Source organism: Caenorhabditis remanei, chromosome I (assembly GCF_010183535.1).
Source record: "Caenorhabditis remanei strain PX506 chromosome I, whole genome shotgun sequence".
Classification (NCBI taxonomy): Eukaryota; Metazoa; Nematoda; class Chromadorea; order Rhabditida; family Rhabditidae; genus Caenorhabditis; species Caenorhabditis remanei.
Genome location: NC_071328.1, coordinates 11,170,404 through 11,185,832, shown reverse-complemented (window position 1 = coordinate 11,185,832; position 15,429 = coordinate 11,170,404). Strand labels below are relative to the sequence as shown.

The 15,429-nt window shown below is 37.0% G+C and overlaps 4 protein-coding genes across 4 annotated transcripts; 2 read left to right on the top strand and 2 right to left on the bottom strand.

The window, feature by feature from the left end:
* Positions 1-386: 386 nt before the first annotated feature.
* Positions 387-4,394, top strand: GCK72_002455 (uncharacterized protein; the record flags this gene model as incomplete). Its single annotated transcript, XM_053723434.1, has 18 exons — positions 387-461; positions 510-1,315; positions 1,359-1,440; positions 1,487-1,730; positions 1,777-1,916; positions 1,962-2,307; positions 2,351-2,460; positions 2,516-2,634; positions 2,679-2,756; positions 2,803-2,929; positions 2,976-3,083; positions 3,131-3,239; positions 3,284-3,450; positions 3,494-3,828; positions 3,918-3,980; positions 4,034-4,145; positions 4,192-4,266; positions 4,314-4,394. 18 exons carry the CDS (start codon positions 387-389, stop codon positions 4,392-4,394), a joined length of 3,177 nt encoding a protein of 1,058 aa, XP_053592079.1.
* A 1,361-nt stretch (positions 4,395-5,755) lies between these two features.
* GCK72_002454 (uncharacterized protein) lies at positions 5,756-7,041 on the bottom strand (the record flags this gene model as incomplete). The annotated part of the gene is made up of 4 exons (XM_053723433.1): positions 5,756-5,839; positions 6,097-6,314; positions 6,363-6,445; positions 6,935-7,041. The coding sequence occupies 4 exons, from the start codon at positions 7,039-7,041 to the stop codon at positions 5,756-5,758; spliced, it is 492 nt and encodes a 163-aa protein (XP_053592078.1).
* A 3,448-nt stretch (positions 7,042-10,489) lies between these two features.
* GCK72_002453 (uncharacterized protein) lies at positions 10,490-12,426 on the bottom strand (the record flags this gene model as incomplete). Its single annotated transcript, XM_003112166.2, has 9 exons — positions 10,490-10,837; positions 10,968-11,036; positions 11,112-11,241; positions 11,290-11,351; positions 11,399-11,599; positions 11,684-11,909; positions 11,955-12,202; positions 12,246-12,326; positions 12,373-12,426. The coding sequence occupies 9 exons, from the start codon at positions 12,424-12,426 to the stop codon at positions 10,490-10,492; spliced, it is 1,419 nt and encodes a 472-aa protein (XP_003112214.2).
* Positions 12,427-13,538: 1,112 nt separating this feature from the next.
* GCK72_002452 (uncharacterized protein) lies at positions 13,539-14,096 on the top strand (the record flags this gene model as incomplete). The annotated part of the gene is made up of 1 exon (XM_003112224.2): positions 13,539-14,096. One exon carries the CDS (start codon positions 13,539-13,541, stop codon positions 14,094-14,096), a length of 558 nt encoding a protein of 185 aa, XP_003112272.2.
* Between the last annotated feature and the right edge of the window lie 1,333 nt (positions 14,097-15,429).

The window sequence follows — 15,429 nt, the reverse complement described above, 5'->3', positions numbered from 1 at the left end:
CGATAAATACCCAAGTTGTGCTCAAATAAATTGAAAACTAATTGCCAGAAGCATAATTTTCACACCCAATGAAAAAGCTAGGTTATCTAACTTTTTTCAAAGTTCAATAAGTTTTTGGAAAAGTGATAACACTGCCGTAAATTTTGTACGACGACGAAAACATATTCTCTAAGTCCAGTGAGAAGTCCTCTTCCCGTACAAAACAATATTTCACAAGAAATTAAAGTTTTAAACAAGTGGCCTAGAAAACCTTCACTGCGCGAAATTTAAATTCACTGAACTTTTTACATTGTTAGAGGCGCTTAGGCGTAGTCGTCATTTCTTGTGAGAACTCGTTTCATACCTCTATCATTCATATTCGCGGCAAAAAGTAAGTATTTTCAGAAATGTCATCAAAAACATTCCATCCAGGTGATTTCGTCTGGGCAAAATTCCCTGGCTTTCCCCCGTGGCCAGCAAGAGTTTGTTCTTAATCAATTTAGATTCTTTTGAAAACAATCTATGTTCAGGTTATGCATTGTGAACAGAAACGAGGAAAAGCGCACTACACAGTAGAATATTTTGGATCGAAAGAAATTGGTAATGTAAAGTATGATGAGGTGGATGATTATTATGAAAAACGAGAGAGATTCGCCAAGTCGAAGCGAGTGAAAGGATTCAATGAAGCAGTGGACGAAATTGAATCAATAATCGACAAAACTGTGCTCAAAATTGATACTCAAGCAGAACATAGTCACGAGTATCAGGAAGAAGATGTTCAGAAAGAAACGACAAGTGCTCCGCAGGAATCACCACCTGTTGCACAGATACAAAACGAAATCAAAAATGAGAAATCAATCTTATCTTCAGAAGAATCAGATTGCTCATTCGATATTCAACAAATCCCTGTAAAAAGCTCGCCAGTTGTGACTGAGAAAACTTCCTCGCAAGAAACAAAAGAAGATAACATTGATGTCAGAAAAATTCCCCGTCTAGACAGTCCAGTGGTCGTTGAGAGAGCAAGAATAGCTATCGATGATGATGATGATGATGATTTTCTTGAAATGCTCGATGAGAACGACGACACTATTTTAACAGAGGGAACGGCAACTGTCGTTGTTAAGAAAAAAACAGAAATGAAGAATGAAAAGAAGGTCAAAAAGGATTTGGTGAAGATTGATCTGAAACCCGAAGTGAAAACGGCAGAAAAAGAAGTAACAGAGATGATTCCCGAAGTTGTAGAAGAACCAGATATCATAGAAATACCAGATGTGACACCGGATATTCCTTCAACCTCTTTATCGAAAAGAAAGCGGGAGACAAGTCCGGAAAACTTGTGAGATTTCATTTTTTAACTAAAAATCACATTATTGTTCCAGACCGTCCTCAAGCTCTTCCTCTGTGCCGGCTCAGAAACGACGAAGTTTAGGATATTCTGGAAAAACGACCGAACCGAAAAACGTATTGTCTCCATTTTTCGAAAGTTTTTAAAATTAGACGTTTTTAGATTCACAAATCCTTCGTCTCCCCATTCGGAACTTCTGTCTCACCGACAAAACAAGGACTTCGTCGACGCAAGAAGGCACCACCTGCTATTGAACCGCCCGTTTCTGTAGAAGAAGCAAATCCGTTAAGATTCGTCAACATCGACGTCTTCAGCCGAAGAATGGCTTCCGAATCTTCAGATCACGATGCAATGATTGCAAAATTATTATCGAGAAAGTTTTCCATTCCAATGGAAGGATATATGTGTATGCTAACATCAGTGATTTCTATCTGTGATTTGGTTCTTTACAGTATCTGGACGCAGTTTGGGACTTGGAGGCAATCGTCGGAAATGTGCATTATTCGATCCATATCATGAAGGAGCACTTATTCTTTACGCTCCAGAGCTTATAAGTGAACATGCACAATTGAAGGAAGATAAAGATAGAAAAGTTAGTTTGAATGAGCGTGCGGAGTAGTGAATGAAACATTTCCAGGTTCATGTCGTCGCTGATCCGGTCGTTGGAAAGATTCTTCGCCCTCATCAACGTGATGGCGTGAAATTCATGTGGGATTGTGTGACAGGAGTGAACATTCCGGAGTATCATGGATGCATTATGGCCGATGAAATGGGACTCGGAAAAACTCTTCAATGTATTTCACTCCTCTGGACTCTGCTTCGACAAAGTCCAGATGCTTGTCCAACGGTATCGAAGAGTATTATTGTTTGTCCGAGTAGTTTAGTCAAAAATTGGGATAAAGAAATCAAGAAATGGTTGGGAACGAGATTGAATGCAATGCCAGTTGACAGCGGAAAACGAGAGCTGATTATTGCTTCTCTCAGTAAGAAATTTAAATATTTCTTGTCAGATAAAATAATTTGAAGATTCCTTCATGGCTGATTCCAAAATGCGATGCGCCATCCCAGTACTCATTATTTCCTATGAAACATTCCGTCTCTATGCAAATATTCTTCATTCTGGTGACGTGGGAATTGTGATTTGTGATGAGGTAAGTACATTTTCAGGTTAAAAATACATTCATTTTTTAGGGCCATCGTTTGAAAAACAGCGACAATCTCACATATCAAGCATTAAGTGGGTTGAAATGTGCTCGGCGAGTTCTTATTTCGGGAACACCAATTCAAAATGATTTGTTGGAATATTTCAGGTTTGTTATGCATCTAGTGAATTTATAATGTTAAATATTTTCAGTCTTGTTAACTTTGTCAATCCTGGCTTACTCGGAACGGCTAGCGAATTCAGAAAGAAGTTCGAGAATGCTATTTTGAAGTGAGACACTTTTAAGAAATCTTCTAGATTCATTGTATTTTTTCAGAGGACGCGACGCAGATGCAAGTGCAGAAGATCAGAAAAAAGGAGAAGAGAAAACGAAGGAAATGGTATCTCTTGTAGAGAAATGTATTATTCGAAGAACATCTGCACTGCTCACCAAATACCTACCGGTTCGATCTTTTCCACAGTTTTCACTGATTTATCCATATTTTTCAGGTCAAATACGAACACATCATTTGCTGTAAAAACTCGACACTCCAGGAGACACTTTATAACAAATTGATCGAATGTGAGAAACAAAATAGAATTGTTGAGAAAGACAAGGTACGAAAAACCAGGCTCCGCTTTAAAAACAATGTTGATTTTGTCAGGGCGCCACTGCTTCTGCCCTTTCCTTCATCACTCATCTCAAGAAACTTTGCAATCACCCATATTTGGTATACGAGGAATTTCAGAAACCGGATAATCGTTTCAGAAATAGTCAGTCTCTGATAGAAAATCTCATTTTTATTCATCACTTTCAGAATGTTTACCCGTCTTCCCCGAAACATTCAACCCCAAATCGTTTGATCCATCCTTTTCTGGAAAGATGAAAGTACTCGATTACATTTTAGCGGTTACTCGAAAAACAACCGATGATAAGTTTGTGTTGGTTTCCAACTATACACAGACAATCGATCAGTTTATGGCGGTATGCTTCTGCTCAAAATACAAATCTTAGAATATTTCTTCAGCTCTGCAAACTTCGCGGATACGATTTTGTTCGTCTTGATGGTTCAATGTCTATTAAGCAACGATCGAAAATTGTGGACACTTTTAATGATCCAGCCAGCACCATTTTCTGCTTTTTACTCTCCTCAAAAGCCGGAGGTTGTGGTTTGAATTTAATCGGAGCAAATCGACTTGTTATGTTTGATCCTGATTGGAATCCAGCCAACGACGATCAGGCGATGGCGAGAGTATGGAGAGATGGTCAGAAGAAAACTTGTTTCATCTATAGACTTCTGGCAACTGGATCCATCGAGGAGAAGATGTTCCAGAGACAAACTCACAAGAAAGCACTCTCGTCGTGTGTGGTAAGCTTCAAAAGATATAATAATGAAATCTCAATTTATCATTTCCGGTGGACGCTGGTGAAGACGTGGCTCGTCATTTCAGTAACGAACAGCTCCGTGAATTGTTCAAATTGGAGTCCACTGTTGCATCGGATACACACGAAAAGTGAGGAATTTCCCTATATCAATGTTCCGCAATTTTCAATTTCTCTTTTACAGACTCAAATGCAAGCGATGCATTCAAGGATTAGAGAGTGTCGATCCACCAGTTAATGCCGATTGTGCCAGTGATCTCTCCAATTGGTTCCATTCGGAGAAAACTGCTAGAAAAGTAGGGTTTCAGAAGATTTCTTTAAAATTGAACCTCATATTTTCAGGTGGCTGATAACGTGCTGCGTGCTGTTTTTGAATGTGGATCGATCTCTTTTGTTTTCCACCAGAAATCACATAATGTAAATTATACCCACTTTTGCCTGTTCTCTTCAAATATTTCTTGCAGGTTGAAGCTAAGAAAGTGGAAGAAAAAGTCGAGGAGCTTGATGATGATTATGTGCCATCTGAAGCCGAAGAGGATGATTAGATCATATGTATAATTTCATAGTGAAAAATGTGTTTTGTTACTTTTTTGTTATCAGCTCTACTGGTTCGTTGTTGTATTCTTACTTCCAGTTCTTCTTCCCCAAACCCCAGCATTTTATCGCTTGATCTCATGTAAAATATAATCTGGACAATGAAGTAAATTTTAGAAATTTCATTGTTTCTTTTATTTGAATCCGAAAATATAATTTGATCAAATTTTTGCATTGAGGCCAGGATTCAAGGGGGAATTGAAAAGAAGAAGGTAAACATTGATACGATGTACAAATTTTCAGAAGAATTTTCTTGAAAAAAGAACAATTATGCGAAAATGTAGATGGTTCATTGAATTGAATCGGGGATGAAAATTATGCCTATTATATATAATTTTTGTTTGAATAAATTGATTTTTCTGTGTTTTCCGGGAGGCGCCAACAGGTATGAAATGAATAAAAATTTGAGCTTTGATGATGTAAAACGGAAATGGAAACGGCAAAAAATATCGACTTTGCTTGTGTTTTTTTTTTGAAATCAATCGATAAGTGTGGACAATAATAAATATGCAAATTTCGCTTCTTTTTAATTGGATATTTTTGGTCAGAATCAGTTCAATTTTTACAGAAGGAACCTATTTTCAGATTTGAGGTAATTGGCTAGAAAAAAGAATGTAATAGACACAATTATAGTCAAAAAAATACTGCACAGAGAAAAAAACAAAACTACTAGGCGATTTTTAAACTATTAAAAACATTTTTTGATGAAAGGAGAAAACCAGCGATCGGAGACGAAGGGAGACAAACAACCAAACAATGCCTTCACCTGAAATAATGAAAATATTAAAACTATTTTCAGATGAATTATTATTCATCCTAGTTTTGTTACCCTCAGTTCATCTCGAAGCTTGCACATTTATCTCCCATTTTCAGAGCAATTTTTCAAGTCGTGTTTTTCTAAGATAATGTTTTTTAGAAAATAAAACTATACTGTTTGATGGTCAAAAATAGTCAAAAACTGCATCCAGCGGAGTAGTGAATTCCCGACGTCAAACCTTTATTAAGCTTATCTACAGTACTTCTACATACGACTACAGTAACCTACGGGAGCCTAGATCTCAAAATTTACCAGAGTTCTCCATATTTTCTTCGATTCTCATGATGTTTTTAAAGTTTCAGATTTTTCATATGCTCATTCAAAACCCTCATTACTCCCAAAAAACCAAAATCAACTCACCTAAAAGAAAGAAGAATCGGCGTAGTTTAGAAAGAAGGAAGAATCGAGAAAGGGCGAGTGGGGGGCGGGGCTTTGTTGATCCGTGTTTTTTTGATGAATATAATTGAATTCCGAGTATTTTCCATTTTCTAAATGTCATGCATAACTCGTTTTCAGTTTTGAACAAACACATTGTGGTCGGCATGATGTCGCTCGCCTCCTTCGGGGTGTCACTTGTAACTGAAATTTGAGAATTTTTGAGTAAAAAGGCCTTTCAAAATGTGTAATAATTGATTATTCACTTTTAGATGCACTTTTGGGACAAAAATGAGCATGAACAGAAAGACACTGTTTTTCACTGGTGTTACCAGAAATTTGATTTAAAGTTTTTTTTAAAATATAAAGCTCAAAAATCCTAGATTCAGACTACCTCATAGCAATTTTTTTTGTTTTCTTCCCCGTTTCCGTCTAAAAATAATTTCAAAAATTCAACGAACCTTATCCAAACAGGGTTGTTCATTCGTCGAATAATGTACAGTTATTAAATTCTCGAGAGTATCCAGAATCAATTCAACTCGTTCCACTTGTTGTCGTGTCACTGATGGCTCTGTTGGAGCTGGAAACGTTTTTTCCAACTTGACACATCGCTTCATTTCTATCAAATATGCACCAACACATCCGATGAATAATGATCCATGTCGAGCGATTTCTGCTTCTGAAAATGAGATTTTGGAGTTTTGAAAGTGGTTAAAAGGGTACTTACCGTCTGCTCTCAACTGTGGAAGGACAACATTATTCGCTGCTTCGACTGCTTTCTGACATGCTCGACCCGCCGTTTCGACTTCTCTGAAAAAGTAAATGAACCAGTATAATTGATTAAGCGGGCTCGATTACAGTAAGATTTAAAGAAAGTTTTAGTTTTTGAAAGAATTTGAAAAACATATCTTTGTATGGTTACTGTAGCAACGGTTTCATAAAAATTTCAGGTGAAAATAACTTTAAAAGAATGATACGCAGTCTCATATCAGTTCAATTTTAGGACAATTTAGAACAAACCTGCAGAAACATTTTTATAGTTTTAACCTTATTTTACAATTGTATTCTGAAGAATTATAGTCGGTTGAAGAATCGAAATTCAAAACCTCGAAATTTGCTTTCATTCAATATATTTCTCCAAGGAGAGCTCGTACAAAAAAGTTGGCAACTACAAAAAGAATGCTCTAGATTTTTTTTTCTATATAAAAAGCAAGAATTTGGACGTTGAACATTTTTTCACCTTCAAAGTTTTCCAGTTATTGATTACGCTTGGCAAAAAAGAAAACAACCGTGGCTTACCTCCTTAACGATGCTCCATCTTGAGCTGTTCCAATTCCTTGTGTTGCTACACGGAATAGTGCAAGTTGCACGTTGCACTCGTGCACCAGCTGCAAAACAGAACTCATTTCTTTGTCTCATGATTCTTTTTTTCAAAAATCTTCTCAATTTCCCCACAAAGCGCCACGTGGCAAGCTCTAAGCCCTGCCCATTTGTTTGATTTCCGCTTCTCCGCCTACCGATCGGATCATCACCGACAAGTGAGCGGGGGCGGATTGGCGGCGACGATCTGAGGTATCCGTGAACTCTTTTTTTGTGCTTCATTTTCAAGTATTTAGTCAAACAATTTCGTTTGCAGAAAAAAAGAGAAAAAGAAGAAATCGGATAGAGACGAAACCATTTAGATTGTCTATACAAAGCGAAGGGATTTTTGATTCGTTCGTTTTATAATTGTTACGTTTTCTATTCATAAACTGTTCTATTGTAGCTCCTTTGAAAATGAAAAAACCTCCATTGTGAAAGTAATGAGTTAAACTAGAGACATCAGAAAAAAGGAAAGTAAGTTTAGAAATAAATATGGTCAAGAGGCACCTTTCAATTTGAGAAATATCCTACCATTAACAAAAAAATATTGATAATATTCATTTAATAAAGATTTTTTATTGAAAGGATAACAACAATGTTTTTATTGAATGGTACTCGTTCTGAACTTCGGGTAAAATGATTTTGAATAGTTTGAAGGCTAGTCGGAAATACTTTTTCATAACTTTTCAAGTTTTTTTTCAAGTTTGGTTAACTTTGAGAATCTTCAACAATGATGGCTGAAATCCTCTCATTCAGATGATATTTTATTTAGCATACCTAGATCTTCATTATTGAATAAATAACTATTTCCTTGAACCCTTCTCATAGAAGATATGGTTCGATGAAGCTCGACAAAATCGATGCATTTTCAGAATGTCTTATTATGTTTACTATATTTGGAAATATTTTTTAGAAAGGTTGCTTACTTGGAAAATGTAGATCCAGGTTTGAATTATTTAAATAAACAAATTTGAAATAATTTAACGATCAATGTCTCTTTAAAATATTTCCAAAGTTTACCTTTTTTCAACAGATGGGAACTGAATTTCTTTCTGATTTCTCCCAGAGTTCAAAAAGGAAACAAATTTCTCAGAAACTTTGGATTCAAAATCGAAATACTCACCTCTTGTATTTTCTTTGGGTTTGCCATGGAATGCTGTCGCATTCCGCGGTTAGCGCCACCTTATCCAGAGAAGCCTAACCGCGGTGATTTTGAAACGAGAAGGAACGGATACAGCAGTGAAGAGGTGCAGACCAGAAGAACCAAAAACCGGACGGATGAGAAAAACGATTGAAGACGAAGGTTTGAGACGTCGTCAAATTGTATGACACTACTACAGCTACAGTATCACTTTCTTCTTCTTCTTCTATTCAATTGATTGATTCTCTCTCCTCCGTGGCAGCAGAACGAAGGGTGTCCTCCGACCACCACCACCTCCTGCGAGCTGCGCCACGTAAGAGCTGACGAGCTCCTGGAGGGACGTCAGCGACGAATTTTGAGGAGCACAGAGGACGGTGGGGGGAGGAGGAGAGAATGCGAAATTGTGAATAGTTACAACACTGTCTGAAAAATTATTGATTGATTGATTTGGATTTCGAGGAAGAAACGAGTTTTGAGGGAAATCAACAGGAAGAGACGGATGAAAAATACGGAGTAACATTAAGGATATTTTGTTGATCACTGATTTTTTTTGTTAATTTTTTTGGTTCCTATAATTTGGGTCTATTCTGAACTTCCTTAATTAATTCTTCGGACGTGAAAATTCAGAACAGTTCGCTCCCACATTATGACAGGTCAATCATTCAATCTTGACAGATGAAAAACGGTGTTCTTCTTCATCTTTCAGATTCAAAATCAAAATTTTTTCTAAATAATAAGAGCCAGAATTCCATTTTCATTTCCCTTCTCCATTTTCAGCTTTGAGCACAGATGATCGATTCTAAGCTCTATAACATCTCTCCGTCTCCCTTTCATTTCTCCTTTTTTCTTCTTTTTCTGTGTTTCTTTTCGGTGGTGAAGAAGCATGAAATGGATGGATGCACACACATTTTATGTAGAGAAGAGATGAGAAGAGAAAGAGAGAAAAAGAAAAGAGAAGGGGAGGAGGAGGGTACTGCTCCTGCTTTTGCTCCGTGAGCTCAGTGAAGCTGAGGGAAGAGAGAATAAGAAAGAAGGGATTTTTAAAGAGAGTATCAGACATTTAGAGAATCGATAATGGCTGTGTGGAGGCGGTGAGATAGAAGTGAACCATAGAGGTCGTAGAGTCCTATTTTTTTCAGAAAGAAAGAAGGAAAATAATTGAAAAGTAAGGGTAAATCGGAATATCAGAATGGAAAAAAATTGAGTTCAGATGTTTGAATCCAGATGTTCTACAGTATGATCGGAATTACAGTATGCCAATAATCGGAATCCCTTTTTTAAATGTGTTTTCTCCATAGCGAAAAAAACTTTTGATATCTGTTGTAATGTTTCAAATAGATATTTTTCAAGATGAGTAAATGGAAAATGATGAACAAGAATTATAAAACAAATGAAGAAAGTTGCGAATATTTCAATAATAGAAACCTTTTTTTTTCAGGGTATCAGAAGTTTTGGAATCATCACAAATTTATATCTGATTTCTCTGTGAAAAACCAGCAGAATTTTGCTGAAAATTGAGTTTTTGAGATCAGACGAGATACGATTTCGGAAGTATTTAAATTTAAAGCATTTTCAAAGATAAGTTCCACTTATTTTTTGAATTTCAGGGTTCGAGGTCATTGAGAACGTCCAGAACTAATATTTTAAAATTTTGGCAGAAATTAAATCTGGGCATAATGATAAGCTGATAAAAAATGACGGAAATCTGAATTGTCAAGAATCACAAACAGGCAGCATATGACCTCCTGAAGTGAGAATCTCCCGAAAAACACCATATCCCATAATAAAAGTGATTATTGTCAGGGCAATGAATCCAAATAGAAGCTTCAAAGCATCCCTTCGAGCTCGAAGAAGCAAGCAAAAGGGGGAGCGTTGCGTGCGCGGGACACGCGACGCGTCGCCTCTTTCGCACGCAACTCGTAGTCACGATCTGTGTCTCTCGCTTCTTATTCTCTTCCACGATGGCTCTCGTCGTCTGGCTCTCTTGTCATATGTGTGTATGTGTACGAAAGGGGGCTTCCTTCTCTTTTTCTTCATTTTTCCTCCTCCTCCATTTTTTTCGTTTTGAAAAAAATACACGACAAACATTAGACAAATTCGGGGAGAAAATTTAAACCAGGAATAGCAATTACCGAATAATAAAGTTAGGTTCAATCATGAAAATTAAAAGTTATAAAGCCTAATACATTCACAGTCTGAAAGAAACCAATTAATATAATTGTTAATGTCTGAAAATAAAGGAATCATTGTGCACCTACATTACTGGAGGAAATTAGGAGGTGAAATTATGAAGAAAAATAGGAAAATAATGAGAAAATACACCAATAAATATGAAGAAAACCGTCTGAAATTTAATAGAAATGTGCAGCATACATGTTCTTGAACTCTGGAAGCTGATCAGCACCAGTATGAAAAACTGGTCCAACGGCACGAGGCTTGAGAACCATTTCCTTTTTCTTTTCTGTTCGCTTGGCCCATTCCTCTGCTCTCTGAGCAAGACGAGCTTTACGTTCAGCGTCATTGGAGTCGTCATCGTCATTATCAGAATCAATTTCGACTCGTTTTGGCTTTTTATCCTTTTTATTTTCTCCATTCTCTCCATCAGACGTTGTTTCCTCTTCGCCTTCACCGTCAGAAAGATAACATGGTGGCACAAAGAAACCATCATCTTCCTCGCCTTCTTCTTCGTCATCTTTCTCCTGAAAAGTCAATTTAAAAAGGATTACATTCATTCTTTCTGTTTGACATTTCCTAAGCGAAAAACGTAATGCAAATAAAATTCAAATTCAAAAATGTCAAGCCAGTAAATGAAAAAAAAAGATAACGAACCCCTTCATCATCCGAATTCAGCTCTTCACAGTCAGAGGGTTCGTCCTCCCAATCGTCGTCAGAATCAGCCTGAAATAAAAAGAAACGAATCAAAGTAAAACAAAATAAGATATGAGATAAAAATAAAGGAAATCTATTACTCACTTCATAATCAATGCCTGTTTCTTCGGCCAACGGGCACGATCCCTTCACAGATTTTGCCTTTTTTCGCCAAGTTCCGTAGTATGGTGGTCGACGATTATCATAGAATTGGAAGAGTTTAGCTTTGGTTTTACTGTAAATATTCATTTGCAAAATTGAATAAACTATAACTGAAACTCACGAAGCAGGTCCAACTGGCACCAGTTTGGTTGCGGTACTGAGGAAATTGGCAAGAGAAGTGATCTGAATGATTTGAAATAAGAAAATTGATCGAATTCAGTGTACATTACTTCTTTATTTTGTTTGAAAAGATCGAAATCCTCGGGGAGAGGGTCTCTGGTAAGAATCGGTGCCAACGTCATACCATCTTTTCGTTGAAACGGCATATACCAACTGGAAAATTTTTTCTGAGGTTCCGGTGCTTTCTTTTCAACTTTATTGAAAAATTGGAAGAACTTTGCGGACTGCCGACGTTTCTTCTCCTCGATAGCCTGAAAATTTGTTTCAGGTGGTAATTCGAAAACCATGCTGTCTGATTTCTTCCGTTACAAGACAACTGTTAGACTGATCTCTACCTCTTCTTCTCTCCTTTTTGCTTCTTTTTTCTCTTCTTCTTCTTTTCTTTTGGCTTCTCGTTTTTCTTCCTCTTCCTTTTTCTTTCTATTCTTTTCTTCTTCTTTCTTCATTCGCTCTTCTTCATCTTTTCTTTTCTTTTCTTCAGCTTCTTTCTTTTTCTCTTCAAGTTCCTTTCGCTTTTCCTCCTTTTTGCGTTCCTCTTCGAGCTTTTTCTCCAATCGTTCTCTGGAAGTAATAACTCTCTTTCTATTTCAAAAATTTTAACAATACTTTTCTTTCTTCTCCTTTTCTAGCCGTTTTTCTTCAGCCAACTTCTCCTTTTCAAGACGTTTCTCCTCCAGAATCCGTTCTCGTTCCAGTCTCTGTTTTTCCTTTTCTTCCAATTTCTCTTTTTTCAGCCTTTCGCGCTCATCCTTGGTAACTTTCGGAGTTCTGGGAGTAATCGGGGTTTTCGGAGAGAGTGTGTCATTCTTGAGTGGAGAATCGGTTATAACTTCGACAGACGGCTCACGAGACAACTAGAATTATCATGAGTTTGGAAAAAATGAAGAATTCGCCTACCTTTGGCTTTTTCGCATCATTTTCAGGCGGAGTCTGAGCAACGCGCTTTTTCACTCCTTTCTGATTCGGGTCACCGCAGTTCTGTAACTACAAAAAATGAAGGTTTTGAAAGTTCTTGTACATCTACCTCATTTGTCTCGACTTCCTCTATCTCGATACCGGCAGAATGAGATTCCTCCATATCTGAAAACATGAAAATGTAAAATTTCACACAACAAAAATCAGGGACGGAAACAAGTGATTATCAGAAAATGAGAAAAGAAGATCGAAAAAGCGTGATAATTTCGAAAGCGGTAATCTCCCGCTCGACTGGTTTCTCGGCCATAATGAACTAGTCCGCCAGCCATATCTCTGCGCTCTCTTCTTTCCGTAGTATCTCTCGTCTCTAAACTTCTGAAGTGAAATCTGGAGACCAGCATCTTATTGACAGGCGGCTGCGTTTAACTAACTGTAGTGAAGAAACGAAACACCGAGTTGGATATGAATGATACAAACCTCAGTTCCTACTTAAAAAGCCAAGAAATGAGGTGATTTCTGAATTTTCATGTAATACTGAAAATAATCAAAACGCATCAAACATTTCGAGATGAATTTCAATTTTTTGGTTGATGTTTCCATAATTACGTTTGATTGATAGCATTTATAATGTTTCATTCCAGATATTAGAAAACATGATTTGATACTATTGTGTGCACGTGCGAAAAACACAAAATACTCTACATGTACAAATAAACTTTTCAGGATCAACACTCCGATCCCTCATGGACTCCTGGTTTTTACTGAATTTCGAATAGAAATGAAACACATTAATTTTGTGTATCTAACGCAATTTTTGTTTATTCGTTGTCTCTGATCGACAAAATGATGTCATAGGCTAGAGCAGAAGCCGGAGGGGATATCTTCTTCTTCTTCTTTTCCTTCTATTCGCGTCTATTTGCGTCTATTTTCAGTATTCAGTCTCTTTTATCTAACCGTTTTTTCAACATCAGATTATTTCTATTCTAAGCTGTATTATTCCTATAACACAAAATCACACAATTTCTTCAATTAATTATAATATATTATATGATTTATTGACTGTTCCATCTTCACATAGTCACTCTTACAATGCTTATCAGATGTTCCAAGATAGGGACATCCGTTTACAATCGGTTGTTAATAAACTCCTGGGAAAACGCACTCGAGAAAGTGCACTTGGGAAAATGGGCGTGGTCTTGCGTTGCCCAGATACCCGATGGGACTACAGTTATCCGTTCAGTTCAGTCTTCCTCTCATTCCATTCTCTATCTCAGAATGTCTTCTTTCTTCTTCTACCCAAGAAATCGTTCTCTCACTCCATTTGAGCAAAATTGTCTTGACGATCACTCTCGCCAAATGGCTCAGATCATGATCTCGACGGAAGAGAAATTCCATGTTTATGAAAGACTGGCAAAGGTTCATTGCTCTTCTGGACCCTCTAGCTCCTCTTCATCCATCGTGCCTCCTTTCATAGCGAATCGTGCAGCAAGTATCTCAAGATCTGTGTCATCTGGATCATCAACTACGGCTTCATCTAGATCAACACCACGATCTACCTCTCCATATAGAGTTTCATTAGTTGCCAATCCATTCTATGATCCATCATACAAACGATATTCATCCAAAGCTACAACTGCTTCTACTTCATCGTCAGGATCAACACCTACATCTCCACTCGCAGCCAAGTTGATCGCCAACCCATTTTATGACCCATCTTACGTTCTGTCTTCATCTAAACCGACGTCTTCTGATCCTACACCATCTTCCATTCGTTTGATCCCAAATCCATTCTACAATCCCAACTATGTCATCAATAGCCAGTCTCCACAGTAATAAATCAAGACTCCTTGTTCAACGTGTATCAACTTTCTATCGGTTTCTTTATTCTATTCCTGTGTTTACGTATTATTTTCCTTAATTCCTTCTAATAAACAATAATTTCTTAGTTTTTAGTCCAGCAAACTGCTCCTACCGTAAAACCGAGCAACACTCATATGACTATTTACTCGGGTCTCCCTTAAATTTCAGATAGCCGCATGCAGATCCTTATAAATTAGAATCAGTTTTCATCCCGTTACTACCATCAGTTATGATATCAGGACTTATATCCAAATTGAAGATCTAAAATTTGGGAGATATTGATTGGCATACTCGTTCGCAGCTTTCACACCTTCAGTTTCAGTGTCTTACAGTCATGTCTAACATCTCCCTGATAATTTTTTAACCTGGCTTCTCTGTTCTAGAGTATCCAGCAGTCAGATGCCAGACATCGAAGATAAACATCACTAAAGTTGGTTCACGTCGTACTCAACAAGATCGTTTGTGTATTCTCATCTGTTTGATCTTTTTAAATCACATGTCACTTCTGATTTCCTTCTATAAGTCCCTTCTCTTTAAACATAAAAATAAAATCATCTATCACTATCATTTATCAGCAACAATCTCTTTCTTTTTCTTCTCTTTTTACCATACTTTTTCTCTGCATTTTCCCCTTTTTCTTATTCTATTTTCGGCGAAAACGTCGCCATTTTCGTCTTATCACGTATCCGAAATAGCCCGAATGCAAAGCATGACAGACTATAAGAGACCACAGAAATAGTGTTGAGAATAGAGAGAATGTAGAGAAAAAGAGAAGAAATTGATAAAATACTGATAGGGAAGCAATGGAAAATATGTATGTTTGCTCTCGTGTTTGACCTGAAATAATAGTTTTCTCCCACCATTTCATTCCAATTTTCAACCCAGCTATCTTATCAGTTCAATATGATTTCAATACCCGGATGGATGGTCTTTGACTCGTGTATGTATTGTGTCTTCTCGTTAAAACCACTATGAATACCGGAAACGGTTTACTGGAAATGATTTTTGAGCTGTGATTGTTGTCTGGTTAAGGAGAGTTTATGAAGTTTCAGTGGACTAACTCAGTTCAGTGTTCGGTTTAGTGCACTAGCAAGATATATCCCGAATGAGATAACGAATGAAAGAGATTCTGAATCTTTGAAAGTTTTTGGAAATCTGAATTCAAAGAGAAATCCGCATTTACTGGTATATTTTTGTCTGAATCTAACAATACAAGTATGCATGCAATACAATCAGGTTCTGAAAATAGAACGCACGCTCCATAGATTATTGAACTATGATCGATAACTTTTTTGAAAATTCGGAA